Source organism: Odocoileus virginianus, chromosome 27 (assembly GCF_023699985.2).
Source record: "Odocoileus virginianus isolate 20LAN1187 ecotype Illinois chromosome 27, Ovbor_1.2, whole genome shotgun sequence".
Classification (NCBI taxonomy): domain Eukaryota; kingdom Metazoa; phylum Chordata; class Mammalia; order Artiodactyla; family Cervidae; genus Odocoileus; species Odocoileus virginianus.
Window position 1 is genome coordinate 2476579 of NC_069700.1, and position 14782 is coordinate 2491360.

The 14782-nt window shown below is 56.1% G+C and overlaps 1 protein-coding gene across 2 annotated transcripts in view; it reads left to right on the forward strand.

The window, feature by feature from the left end:
• Positions 1–14782, forward strand: part of RREB1 (ras responsive element binding protein 1) — a 121620-nt gene that overhangs the window by 91904 nt on the left and 14934 nt on the right. For both annotated transcript variants that reach the window (XM_070457002.1, XM_070457003.1), the window contains exons 9-10: positions 8762–8951; positions 9782–12641. In XM_070457002.1, the coding sequence (XP_070313103.1) occupies positions 8762–8951; positions 9782–12641 (3050 nt within the window). The remainder of the gene's footprint in view (positions 1–8761; positions 8952–9781; positions 12642–14782) is intronic.

Here is a 14782-nt window from a genome sequence, read left to right on the forward strand (position 1 = left end):
AGGGGGCCAAGGTCCAGCCAGAGGGAGGCAGGTTTGAAACACGCCGGGGGCCGAGGGGAAAGACCCCTCCCCTGACTGGACGGAAGCTGGAGCGCTTGTCAGGGCTTCCCCCGCACTCCGCCCAGGGGCTCCTGTGTGACTCAGGCCCGCGGGGCGATGTGGCCACCATCTGGGGCTCACCCAGATGTTGAGCCGGTCCTTGGACCTGCCCAGCTTCACCCAGCGTTACTTGGGTCGAACAGACCTGCAGGGCGTCAGGACGCCTTATGCAGCCCTGCGGATTCCTGGGTGTGGGGAGGGCAGGCTGCCGCAGGCCAGGGCCCTGTCACAGGGCCCTCACTGTTGCTCCCAGCAACTGGGAGAGATTAGTGCAGCTGTCAGATGTCAGTTCTCTGGCTGGGACTCGAGGGAGGGCAGGGAGGGTGGGCAGGAGGGGAGAGGAATGTCTGAGGCGGGTGGGGCCCCGAGGAGAGGTTGTTTGCACTCAACCCCTTCTCACCTCTGAAGACTGAACAGGAAAAACGAAACATGAAATCCTTTTAAAAGAGGAATGTCAGTCCCTCGATTAAAACACTATAATGAGCAAGATATTCAGTATCTCAAGGAAATGAGCAGGGTGCTTTCGCAGCAAGGCGTTTCACAGGTTCTGATGACGGGGTGTGGGGAGGACTCCCAGTGCAGCCACTGTGCAGGGCGCCAGGCTCTGAGGATGTGACTCAGGGTGTAGAAAGCCCAGGGGCACCTGCAGGCTCCGTGCTCCCAATGCTGGGCCCTGCAGCAGGGGAGCAGCAAGACAGCCAGCTGCAGTCTGACCTGTGGCCCGCATCTCAGTGACCCTGGGCTCAGCCTCCCCGTCTGGAAGATGGACTTGGGGACCATTTTGAGGATGAAGGGGCAGCCACAGTGCTCAAACTGTAATACTCAGTAAATGTTTACTTCTGATACTACTGTTCAGAACACGTGTTGTTTTTAATATTTTAAACCTCACAACACTTACAGTTATGGGTTCCCATTGCTCCCTGGGAATCCCATTCCAGTGACAGAGAGAAGGCAGCAAATTCCAGGGCTTCTCCAAGATGTTGATGTTTACTTGACCAAGAACAGGAGAGCAACTTGGCCTTTAGTCTTTATCTAATAAAGAGCCACCTGTATCTCCTTTCATTTTTGTAAAGATTAGGTAACTGAATTGCTATCTAGATTTTGTTTTGAGTCCTGCCTCCCAAATGATGTGATCCAACTGTGCGCAACCGCGGGCGGTCAGAAGCTTGAATGAACTTGATGCCTTCAAACTACCACGCATCGCCTCCCTTAGATAGTTGGGGAAACCTGAGATTCTAAAGAAATGTGTTTCCTGATGTTTGAAATTTGCTAAAGCAGTCCTTCGAAAATATGCTTAGTGGAGTGAAAAAAAAATTTTAACCCTTTCTTGGAGCAATGGGGGTCAGCTGTCTGTCCCTTAACTGGGAAATGTGATGGAACAGCGTGGGAGTAAGGGTCACCACATAAACCTGAGATGGGTAAGACCCAGATCTGTTTAGCCAGGGGCTTAAAACATGTTTTTTAAAGCTTTTTCATGGCCTTGTTTTCCACTTCAGATCCCTCTGCTGGCGATCTTGCCTGCAGATTTATCTTGACTTGAGTCTGTCTTCTGTGAATGTGTGAGCTCCCCTTCCACTGTGGATCCTTCAGGAAAGTTACTCAGGAAACCCTCACCAATAGTGGTTGCCGGTTCCCTGCCTCATGAAGCCTTTTGAGTCAGTCCTGCTGACTCCTTGTCAGCCCTGCTGTGAGGCAGCTCCTTCCTATCCCCCTCGCCCTGCACAGAGCCCACACCATCCCAACACGTGCCCACCCCAGCCCAGGATTCTGCAGTTTTCATCTGAAAAATAGCTAAGGAGGAAGGAAGGGCATGTAAAGAACGGCCTCCACGGCGTTCTGCCCCACTGGTTGCACTGTCCTCCACCCAGCGCCTTTAAGATCCTGGCTCTTGCTTTGTTGAGACTAGTTGTGGATCTGGGCCTGAACGTCATTGATTTGCATTAGAGTCCTGTGACAACTGAAAGGGCAATCCCAGCCACCAGAGGCGAGCTCTCCCCACCTGGAGCTGCGGCCCCGCCCCAACCTTACTGTCCTGCCTGCTGCCGGGCCAAAGCGGAGCTGGGACTGGTGGGGGGACTCAGGATCAATGCGGCCTGCTGCTCCTGTGGGAGTCAACCTTCTCTGACCATGTCCACAGCGGGCTGTTTGCAGCGCAGGCAGTGTCGGGGCAGAGTCCCAGTGCCCAGGGACTGTGAGTCTGTGTGGTCTCTGGAGGAGAAGGGACGGGGCGGGCCCGTGGTGCGGGCGCCTGGGATTCGCTGCCTCCCTCCGGCCCAGTGCCGGCAGCCCCCAGTCCTGCCATCTGTTCCTTTGAATCCCGGGGGCCACAGTGGAAACTTGGCTCACTCCGCTGCGTGCCGCCCCCAAGGCATTTCTCTGCCCTGGGGCCCCCCAGCCCAGCCCCTCCTGTCTCCACCTCACCCCTCCCCACACCCCTCGGTGACGCCGCAGGTACTGCCGCGGCAGGTGAGTTGGACAAGCCTCAGACAGTGGCCTCTCCCCTCTGCTTCCAGAAGCTCCAGCTCTGCAGGCCCCCAAACCTCAGCCCCCCACCCCCACCCCAGTAAACCGCTGCCCCTGCCCCAGGAAAAGAGCAGCTCCGTGGGAGGAAGGAGCCCACAGTTCGAGGCGTAGGCTGCCCTCCCAGCGCTCTGGACCAAACGGGCTGCTTTTCTCCTCGAAGTGCTGGCCAGCATGTGCTGGCATTCAGGTGTTCTGGGTACAGCGGGCTCTGGTGAGCTGCCTGGGGCAGAGAAACACCGCTCCTGTGAGCAGAAGGATCTGGCACGCATGTGGGTGGTCGTCCTTCCGTCAGGTGGGGCAGGCAGGATGTCCATGGTGGTTCCCATCTCTGAGGTTCCTTATGTGATCTCACCTTTATGTACATTTGTCTGCTTTGTGGCACTCTGTTCCAGTGTGTGGCTTAAAAGAAGGGTTTGTTCCTAAAGAGTGGACGGAATTTTATTACCTTCTTTAAGCCCTACAGCTAGATACACTTTTCCCCATTAAATGCATTTATCTTACTGACAGCGACGTTAGTTTCCATTTGGAAAAGTTACCCTCAGTTTCCAACTTCGGGCCATCTCCATTGCCAGAAAATCCACAGCAGCCTCTCAAATCTGCACTGTCTCCCTCTGGCACATCGTCAGATCACTTGCAAAATGAAATTGTCCTCCAGCACCCCCTCTGCTGTGTCTCCAAGTACAGTTCCACTCCACCTAAATATTTTATAGCTTGCTGTTCACGAGTTCTTGGCAGGGTTGAAAGAGCCCCCCCACACCAAACCGGGGGGTGAGGGGAGAGTTTTGGGGACCACCCGACCAGTGGCTGTGGCCCTCACCACTGTGCCAGGCCCACGTGAGGTTAGCAACCAGCCCCGGGTTAGTGTCTACAGCCAGCAGCGCTGCCCACAGATTTGCAGTGACCCCCACTGGACCTCCGGAGAAACCGAGTGTCTGGCTGACAAAGGCAGCCTGGCCATCTCTGGGTGACGTTCTTCTGCTGTGGTTTCATTTAAAGTCTGTCCACAGACAGATCCAAGTGACAGAGGAGGCAGCGTTTTTCCCCCAGGAGGGTTCTTTCCTTCCGTTCAGCCAGCCTCTCGAGGTGCTTCAGATTTCAAAGCAGGGTATTTTTGTTTTTTTCCCTCTGCCACTGTTTGAGATGCTTGTTTGTGAGATGACAGTTTGTGTCATATCAGCAGTGAAACAGGAGCACCTTGGTTGAACTCCTGTGGAAACAGGTGTGACGTGGTGGACAGAGGGCTCGTTGCACATCCTGAGGAGGCTCTGAGTTGGGGCTGTGGCTCCAGAGTGAAGTGTGGCAGAGGGCTGGTGAGGAAGGAGGCAGAAGGCACGGGGCGGGGACTGGAAAGGACACCCATTTCCCCCAGGGCATCCCCAGGTGCACCAGTGGCGGGGAGACCCTCTGCTGTTCTGTGAGTTTCTCAAGAGCACAACAGGACAGGGCATCCCTTTGAAACTAAAATTCCATGTTTTCTTTATTTTTGTGTTTTCTGGTAGTTCCCAGGAAATAGGTTATGGTTTTTTGTTCCTAGCATGGTAAAGTAATGGTGAGGTTTGGTCTAATACCTCGCAGTTCTCCAAGCATTGTGTTATCTTTGTTAACAGTTACAGTAACTCTGAAGGTCCCCACGTACAGATGGGAAAGAACCCAGCTCTGCGGCAAGGGAGAGAGCTCTCCCAGCCTGCAGCCAAAGTTGCTCAGAGATTCCAGACCTCTTGCTTACTTCTCGCTGTCACTTATTTCCCAGCTTGTCTGACATGAGTGTGCTGGCCCACCTGCGGATTCCCGGGCCCCTCCACAGGCTCTGATGCCAGCCCGTCCGCCGTGGCCCTGGGGACCTGGGTCCCCAGGGACTCTTATCTCAGCCGTGTCTGGGAAGCTTTTACACGGCAGGCAGCCGGGGCACAGATGAGACAAGGTGTCCAAGGCCACCCACTCCAGCTCCCCAGTCCCAGCGTCTGGGTCTCACGCCTGTCCCCCACCGTCCCACACCCACCTTCCTCGAGGACATGGCCTACGGCTGGCACTGCGTATTTCTGCCACGTGTGTGCTGAGCACCTACCATGTGTGGAACTTGGTCCTACGTGCCAAAAACAGGAGGGGATTGAAGGTCAGCAAGAGAATGGAGGAGGAAACAGATATTCCTAGGTAAATCCACGGCTGCGAGAGGGGGCAGCAAATCCGCATCACCACCTTCCAAGGTACCCTCATCCCCTGGGTGACCCATGCAAGACCCCTCACACAGAATACCAGTATACCCCACACTGAGGCCGTGGTCTCAAAAGAGGAGAGTGCTCAAAAAGATCTCTGGGGCACAAGAGCAAAGTAATAGGATTTTTTTTTTTGGCTCATCCTCTAAAATTTTCTATTTTTATATTTTATAATATTCCTTGGAAGAAAAGCTATGACCAACCTAGACCTATTAAAAAGCGGAGGCATTACTTTGCCAACAATGGTCCTTCTAGTCAAAGCTGTGGTTTTTCCAGTAGTCATGTACGGATGTGAGAGTTGGACTATAAAGACAGTTGAGCACTGAAGAACTGATGCTTTTGAACTGTGGTGTTGAAGAAGACTCTTGAGAGTCCCTTGGACTGCAAGGAGATCCAACCAGTCCATCCTAAAGGAAATCAGTCCTGAATATTCATTGGAAGAACTGATGTTGAAGCTGAAACTCCAATACTTTGGCCACTTGATGCAAAGAACTGACTCATTGGAAAAGACCCTGATGCTAGGAAAAATTGAGGGCAGGAGGAGAAGGGGACAACAGAGGATGAGATGGCTGGATGGCATCACCAACTCAACGGACATGAGTTTGAGTAAACTCTGGGAGTTGGTGATGGACAGGGAGGCCTGGCATGCTGCGGTTCATGGGGTCAGACAGAGTTGGACACGACTGAGCAACTGAACTGAACTGAATATGCCTGGTACATGTGCATGCAAATACATGTGTGTATATAAATACAAAAAGATTCATAACACACACACATATTTCTCAGACAGCAAGCTGATAATGAGACATATGCTTAAAAACTTTTCAACTCTAAGGTTGAAAGTCCAACAAGAGTGCAGCCCTCTGCCCACGCACACCTGCTCACCTGCAGTTGACATGCTGGCTGCTCAGAGTCAGGATTCTCTCTCCCCAACCGGTTTGTGCCAGTAATGCTTGTAATTATTTGCTGTAGTTTACATTTTCTACAAACCAGTGATTTTTTTTTAAAGAATAGTCTCTATGAAAAAGAAGTTGGGCAGACTTGCACATAATTCAGATTGGGTAGGTTTTGTTGTTTGTTTTTCTGTCAACTGTAGGATGGACGGGACCCCTGTGAACAGGAGAGAGGAATGATCATGAGAAGTAGGTGCGGGTTGAGTTTGGTTTGCAGAAATCTAAGTTCTTGCTCTACCTTAAATCATCTAAAGCCAGAAAGCAAAGATGTCATATCACAGTGCCTCACAGTGAGAAGGACATGGATCTTCACTCAGTGGAACTAGATCTTGGCCCCCAGAAAAGACAGGTGAGGGAACAAGCCGTGGGCTCTCTCTTTACAGGACATGCAGTAGGTATGTTCTGTAAAGGTTCCAGGAACGCAAAGTTAGCAAACACTGAACTGTCGTTCCTGGAGGAAACATGGGGTTTGTTTCCTGCAAGCCTCTGCTCATGTTTTCATGTAGTAATCAATACATAAACTTGTTTCATTAAGTGTATTTCTGTTAATATATACCATTAACACATCACCATTGAACTCAAACAGCTGACAGCACTGTAGCTCATCTCACATGTGTTTTTCTCTGCAAAGCCCGTCATGGGCTTCTAGCTCCTGGGGACACTGAGTGGTGCTGCCCGTGGTGACCATTTTAAACAAAGTCATCAGGAAGAAGCGCTGAAACGCTAGCAAAGTGGCAGGAAAGAAACAGCGACAAGGACACTTGCTCACAGTCGGAGCTGAAACGAGCGAGCGGAGCATCTCCTTGACCAAGCCCAGCAGGGAACGTGTATGTCTGTTGAGCGGCTGATTCCTCCCGCCCTGTCCCAGAACATGCCACAACTGCTGATGTGGGTTTGCAGATTTTAGCAAGGAGGCAAATTCACAAACACAGAATCTGCCAGATAGTAAGGGTCAACTGAATGGTTTAGGTTGAGTAAAATATTTAATGTGCATGATTTTTTTAAATTGGAGTTCCCACCCCACCCCCTTACCTGACTTTGATCAAGGAGCCTGCCTCCGGCAGATGGAGTACACCCTGCTGTCTTCCCTTGGTGAGTGGGGACGGGGCCTTGACCTCCGGTGTAGTGGGGTGATCACATACTGGCTGGGTTGCTAGGGTGCCATGAGCTTAGATGTTTGTTGTGAGGTCCTGGTGCTGGTAAAGATTAATTGTAAACACTGCAAATATTCGACACAAAATATATGTCATCAGTGCTAATGGTTAACTAGGAAGAGGGATCCAACATAGACCTCTGGTGAGATGCCCAAGGGCCCGCTACGGACAGCTCCCTGTCTTCCTTACCTCTCAACCTCACCTATCAGAAAAGGCACAGACCAGCTTCCAGACCGTTCCTTGAACTTCACCTGCTCTGGGCCCAGACAGGACAGGGGAAGGTTGACGAGGTGGGGCGGGGCTGGTGGTGGGGAGCAGGAGGATCTGAACAGTGGCAGGAATCAGGGCCCAGAGACATGGGCCCGGAAGCTACATAGTACCGGCCACAGCTGTGAGATCTTTCCACACCTAAAGGTGTTGGGCTCCCTGCGGCCGTCACTGCCCCCAAGCCTTTATCACCGTTGGTGAGCTTAAGCAGTGGCCCCTCAAGCCGGGCTTGTGTTTCGAATGGCTCATGGGAATCCAGTGTGCTAAATTTAACGGAATGATAACACTGACTCTCAACAGAGAGAGGGTGGGGGGTGGGGACACAGGACCACAATAGCTGGGCCATCCCGGCCCGACACAAGAATGGAGCTGCACAGACTTGGTGCTGGCCTCAGTGCCACCTGTGAAGCTCAGCCACCTCACAGGTGAGGTGTCATCTTTGGCTTGCAGAGAAGAATTTCAAAGGCAAAAGAGTTTCCCTTCGGGTGTATGCAGTGTCAGCTCGGGCAGGTTGCTGTACCCCTCTGTGCCCCAGGTTCCTTCTCGAAAGGCTGGAAAAGGACCTGCCTGGAATTTCTGTGGGAGCACATGCGGATGTGTACATGGTTGGAAAGATGTGCTGTCCAGGGGGCACTTCCTGTGATCTACACTGCCTGATGCAGCTGAGCCTGTGAGATGGACCCCCTGTGACTGGGGATGTTTCAGTTCCGTTTAAATGAGGTTCTCGTGGCATCTGTATGCAGTGCAGGTCCGGAGGGTGTGGGTGATGTCCTCATGGTGGTTGGGCTCAAGTGAAGACTGAGGAGACTGATCTGAAATGTGGAGGAAATGGAGACACCATTATATTATGAAGTGGTATTTGTGATGCATCCATGTGGCCCAGGCCAGGTCAGGTGTGTGGGTCGTCTCTGAGGTGGAGCGTGACAGTCTTTCCTCTTTTGGTGGACCATGTTTGTAAGAGCCCTTTCGGGACAGGGAGACAGCTTGGTGGCAGGGGAGGGTGGGCACGTGAACAGGGCTAGCACTCGGCTTTGCTACTTCCTGGCTGTGTGGTCTCCCTCGTGTTGCCGGCGGTTTTCGAGCCTCCGTGTTTTCCCCTGGAAGATGAAGGTTAGGTGGTGTGCCGCCCCTGTGGGGTGCCCTCAGGAGCCTCAGAACTGGGCTACATGGTCACTGTCATGCTCCCAGTTCCACTGGAGAATTTGACCACATTTACCCCAGTGACACATCAGGGATGTAGTGTGACTGCTCCAGCTGCTGTGGAAATGTGTGTTTTCTGGCTTCCGAGTATCTCTGATAATCAGAGTCCATGGAGCTGGGGGCGAGACAGGTTCCCAGCCCTGTTCACACCTCTGCCGTCTGCACAGGCTGGGGGGCCGGTAGGATCCCTTATTTTTTTTTTAAGGAGTTTAGTGTCCCTCACCAGGTGCTGGTTGGCTTCTTGACGTCATAGCCTCTTTATTTTGCTTGCTTGAAATGAAGCAGGAGGAAGCCTCACGCGGTGAGCGGGCGGAAGCTCCGCCGCCTCACGGCCTGTGCCCTCTCCTGGCAGGTGCGATGTCTGCTGCGTCACCTTCCGCACGCACCGTGGCCTGCTGCGCCACAACGCGCTGGTCCACAAGCAGCTCCCCAGGGACGCGGTGGGACGGCCTTTCATCCAGAACAACCCCGCCATCCCCGCCGGCTTCCACGACCTGGGTTTCACCGACTTCTCCTGTCGGAAGTTTCCCCGCATCTCTCAGGTACACCGTCAGCCGCGGCGGGACCCAGCTTCCCCACCCGAGGCAGGCTGTCCTCAAAACACTGCCCTTTGGGCTCGGTCTACCCCTCGCAACCCTAGCTGAATTGAATCTGTATTGTTAACAGTGGTTCTTTAACATCCACATCACAGCTAAATATCTCTGGCATTGTAGTTTCTATTCAAATGTTCTGGGTCACTGTTAGCCTGAGCTGCATTTGTTCTCTGCTTGTAAAACACCTGCCAAAGCTACTTTGGCAGTCATTTCTTTCAAATTTTTAAGAATTGAGGTAAAAGATACCAACAGTGAAATTCTTCAGAAGCCCCAGGCTCAGTGTCTTATTCTGTATATATATGCTCGTGTGCATACGTCCGTTTGCACACACCCACATGTACACACATGCGTACATTTGCGTGTGTACCCACGTCTCTGCGCTCCTGTAGCCCCAGCCACCACCCCCCACCCCATTCTCCCTTGAGGCCCTTCCCAGGCAGTGCCCGCAGCCCACAGTCAGAGGAAGCCCACTCTCCACTGATGGCAGGGAGTTACCGTCAGTTAGGTTTGTAGGGACCACGTTTTTAAAGAGAGCACCCAGCCTCTGTGGCGGCGGTACTTTCACGGTACTTTCCTGCCGCTCTGCCCAGAGGCCCTGGGGACTGCCTCCCTCATCAGGAAGCTGCGGTTCCTAAGGTGCTTATCCGCTGGTGCTCCTTTCTCAGGCTGGGGGTGTTAGCGCAGGGGAGGGTGGGCTCCCATGTGCCGGGATAAGGGCCCGGCCAGGCCTGCTATGCAGCCGGGAGTGGTTTCTGACTCTCTGCCTGGCTTCCCCGCAGGCCTGGTGTGAAACGAACCTACGCAGGTGCATCAGTGAGCAGCACCGCTTCATCTGCGACACGTGTGACAAGGCCTTCCCCATGCTCTCCTCGCTCACCCTGCACAAGCAGACGCACGTGGCTGCCGACCAGGGCCCAGACCGGCTGCAGGCTAGGGCCCTGCCAGGCGATGACCCAGACCAGAAGGTCTTCCTGGCAGTGCTGGGCCTGCAGCACGTGGAGGATGTGCGGCCCACACCGGCTGAGGAGCCGCCACCGGATGACAACCAGGCGATCCAGCTCCAGGCACTGCGGTGCCAGCTACCTCAGGAGCCTGGCTGCGCCGGCCTGCTCAGCCTGGCCCCCTTTGACGCCGCTGCCCTGGGCGGGGCACTCGCCGTCCTGCCAGCCGCCGCGGACAGCATGAAGCACCTGGCCCTACAGCCCTTCCAGAAGGGCTTCATCATCCAGCCCGACAGCAGCATCGTGGTAAAGCCCATCTCTGGGGAGCCAGCCATTGAGCTGGCGGACATCCAGCAGATCCTGAAAATGGCAGCAGCCGCACCACCACAGGTCGGCCTCCCGCCGCTGGCCAAGGCGCCTGCCGCGCCGCTGCAGGCCGTCTTCAAGCACATGCCCCCTCTGAAACCAAAGCCCCTGGCCGCTCCGCGCACGGTGGTGGCCACGTCCACGCCCCCGCCCCTGGTCAACACCCAGCAGGCCTCCCCGGGCTGCGTCAGCCCCAGCCTGCCCCCGCCACCACTGAAGCTCCTCAAGGGCACGGTGGAGGCGGCCCCCGGCACCCACCTGCTGCCGCCCAAGTCGGGGGCACAGCTCTTCCTACAGCCACCACGCCTCGAGCTGCCTGGCCAGGCCGAGGTGAAGACGCAGCTGGAGCAGGACAGCCTCCTGGAGGCGCTGCTGCCGCTGAGCGTGGAGGCCAAGATCAAGCAGGAGATCACAGAGGGGGACCTCAAGGCTATCATGACGGGCCCTGGTGGCAAGAAGGCGCCGGCCATGCGCAAGGTGCTCTACCCCTGCCGCTTCTGCAACCAGGTCTTCGCCTTCTCCGGGGTGCTGCGCGCACACGTGCGCTCCCACCTGGGCATCTCGCCCTACCAGTGCAACATCTGCGACTACATCGCTGCCGACAAGGCCGCGCTCATCCGCCACCTGCGCACGCACAGCGGTGAGCGGCCCTACATCTGCAAGATCTGCCACTACCCCTTCACGGTCAAGGCGAACTGCGAGCGGCACCTGCGCAAGAAGCACCTCAAGGCCACGCGCAAGGACATCGAGAAGAACATCGAGTACGTGACGAGCAGCGCGGCCGAGCTGGTGGACGCCTTCTGCTCCCCGGACACCGTGTGCCGGCTGTGCGGCGAGGACCTGAAGCACTACCGCGCGCTCCGCATCCACATGCGCGCGCACTGCGGCCGCGGCCTGGGCGGCTGCCCCAAGACCCGCAAGCCCTTTGAGTGCAAGGAGTGCAGCGCCGCCTTCTCAGCCAAGCGCAACTGCATCCACCACGTGCTCAAGCAGCACCTGCACGTGCCCGAGCGCGACATCGAGAGCTACGTCCTGGCGGCCGACGGCCTGGGCCCCGCCGACACGCCCGCCGAGGCCCCGGGCCGCGGCGACGAGGGCGAGCACAAGCCCCTGGCCGCCTTCCTGGAGCCCCAGAATGGCTTTCTTCCCGCGGGCCCCGCACAGCCTCTGCCCCCTCACGTTGCCGTCAAAGTGGAGCCAGCCAGCAACTTTGCCGCTGAATTCAACGAGCCCCTGGACTTCTCCCAGAAGGGCCTGGCCCTGATCCAGGTGAAGCAGGAGAACGCGGCTGCCTTCCTGAGCCCCTCTGCCCCCTATGACTGCTCCATGGAGCCCATCGACCTGTCCATCCCCAAGAACTTCCGGAGAGGAGACAAGGACGCAGCTGCTCCTGGGGAGGCCAAGAAGCTTGAGCAGGAACCCGGGAGCAGCGAGCAGGCCTCCCCTGGCCCACCGGCCTGCCCCGCGCTGCCGTCGACTTTGGGCGCCAGCGGGCCCCTGGAGAAGCCAGGGGTCCCGGCCGCAGCATCCTCGGCAGCCAGCCCTCTGGAGGCCGCGGCGCTGCCCCTGCAGGGCCCCGTTCAACTCGCCGTGCCCCTCTACTCCTCAGCCCTGGTCAACAGCTCTCCACTCTTGGGCACCTCCACCCTCGGCAGCCCAGCCTTGCTGCGGCCACTGCGCCCCAAGCCCCCCCTGCTCTTGCCAAAGCCCCCCGTGACGGACGAACTGCCCCCGCTGGCCTCCATTGCCCAGATCATCTCATCCGTGTCCTCGGCCCCCACCTTGCTGAAGACCAAGGTGGCCGACGCAGGGCCGACGGGAACCGGCAGTACTGCCGCGGCCTCAGACAGTGTCGGGGATGCCCTCCCCAAAGCCACCACCGACGTCACCAGCCCAAAAGAATCCAGTGACTCATCCCCCTCCACCAACAGCCCAGAGGCAGCCTCGCCGACTGAGCAGGGACCAGCCGGCTTGTCGAAGAAGAGGGGCCGGAAGAGGGGGACACGGAGCCGGGCACGCAGCAGCGGCGGGGTGGACCTAGACTCCAGCGGGGAGTTTGCCAGCATCGAGAAGATGCTGGCCACCACGGACACCAACAAGTTCAGCCCGTTTCTGCAGAGTGCGGAGGATGATGCCCAGGACGAGGTGGCCGCAGCCCCCACAGATCACAACGGGCCCAGCGACGAGGAGCAGGGCAGCCCGCCCGAGGACAGGCTGCTGAGGGCGAAGCGCAACTCGTACGCCAACTGCCTGCAGAAGATCAACTGCCCGCACTGCTCGCGGGTCTTCCCCTGGGCCAGCTCCCTGCAGAGGCACATGCTCACGCACACTGGTAAGAGGGCTGGCGGAGAGGGGGGGGGGGCGCCCTGGCAGCCCTCCTCCCCACCCCAATTCCCAGCTTGTCCTCCTCTTCAGACCCAGGGGTTGGGGGGGCTTGTCTGATGGCCCAAGATTCTGTAACCAGAATGGCCTGTCTCAGTTGTCTGGTCCTCCAAGGGCGGCTGGCAAAGGGAGGTGTTGGGGTGTTTTCAGGTGCGGTGGTCCTGGGCCATCTTGTCCCTCAGTTGGGAGGAGGCAGCTAGGGGCATGGGGACTTTGACAGAAGAATTTGCATCCTCAAGGCAACTTTTAAAACTGCAAACATAAAAAAAAAAAACCTGCAAACATTCTGTGACGTTCTTTTGATTGTTGTGTATTCTAAAGGAAAATATTGCAGATTGTGCAGCCACTTTTCAGTTCACTGAGGCGATCACACCTTCTGACTATCGTGATCATCAGTGACAGACTAGTTTTAGAATTTAAAAAACTTTTTATTTGTACTAAAGTAGATTGTTCCAGAGAAATATGCGAATATATTCTTCTAAGTAACAGGTTTAAGTTGTCAAATAGATAGCCCCAGAGTATTTTTCAAATGTTTTCATATATTGGTTTTTAAAGAGAAGTTTAAGATAAGAAATACACTTTAAATAATTTGACATCAGGTGGTTAGTGGTCAGGTGACCATGCAACTCCCATCTTAATTCTGAGTCACTGAGGATTCAAACAGGATTTATATCTTTGAACTAAGGACAGTTTGGGTGAGATTCTTAACCTTTTGGAGATGACCACACAAATATTAATTGATTGGACCTGAAACACAAAAGAGTTGTATGGTACAGAACTGCCTGATAAAATACAGGATACCAGTTAAGTCTTGGAGTTCAAATAAGCAACAAATAATTTTTAGTGTATGCGTCTCCCATGCACTGTTTGCGGTAGGCTGAAGGGGGACACAGGGAGTGGGTGGCAGAGCCGTTGTGGGTGACGAGGGCCCCGGGGGGCTTCAGGAGGAAAGCGTTTCTTAGAGGGCACCCCCACGGCAGTCTCTCCTGCCGCCCTGTTAGGGTAATGCCCGCCTGTCACCTGCACGGTCTCTGAGAAGTGAACACTCTTCCAACTTCTCAGCAGCCAGCTGGTCGGGTCTGATGAGCTGGCACTGCCTGCCCACCATTCCTCCCCCGGGCGCCCCGGGCCCGGCGGGTCCCCCCGACTGTTGGATGTTCTGTTCTCTTCCCGGCAAGCCCACGGTCTCCCTGAGAGGACCACGTGGCCGGCACTTCCTCTCCAGACTTGTGCCAAGTTTCTGCAGGCGTCTGGTAGGAGTTTCCTTCGAGCGCCCAGGCGTCCTCTTGGTTTAAAATTTGGAGGTGTGGGCACGGAGTGGGGAATAGGGAAGCGGGAGACGGGGCGGGTGGGGGCAGGCGTGACCTTGTTTTCCCTGCTCAGTCACTGCGCTCCCCGGGAGTCTGTCCCCATCTGTCTTCCCTGTGTTCTTGCCGTGGGCATCGCGGGCAAGAGCTGGTCTTGGTGATGGGCCATGAGGGCCATGCTTTCCCCATCTTGCCCCAAGGAGAGCGAGGCTCAGGGCAGGTTGAGTGATTTGCCCGCAGGTGTTCAGTGGTGGTCCTGGGTTGGGAGCCTGGCCAGGTCCCGTGCCGCCGCCCGGCCCTGCCTGAGGATGTGGGGTGCGTGTGTGTCCTGACCTTTTCCAACATGCAGGATGGGGAGGTGGCTTGAGACAAGGTGCGGCACGGCTGTGGACCCCGAGCTGCTGACAGGCTGGTGTTAGCCACACACTTCGGCCCGGGTGGAGGCTGGCGCCCCGCGGGCTCACTTACCCTCCTCTGCTGTTGCACGGCCTCGGCTTCCAGAGGCAGTCTCTGCATCAAGCTGCTTAGTGATTTTAGAGAGTGCTCAGCAGCAGGAACAGGGGATTCCAGCATCTCTACAGGGTCTCCCAGACATGTTCCCAGGGCATCCCGCCACCTAAACAGGCAGCATTAAGCAGCCCAGAGAGTGAGTGTCCAGCGGGGGACTCGCTGTTGCTCAGGCAAGGGGCCTGTGGTCTCAGCCCTTTCTCTGCGTGACTCAGGCTCTAGGAACCGAGTCTCGGGAGGAAGCTGGCGTGGCTAGCGCACTTCATGTCCTAGCACG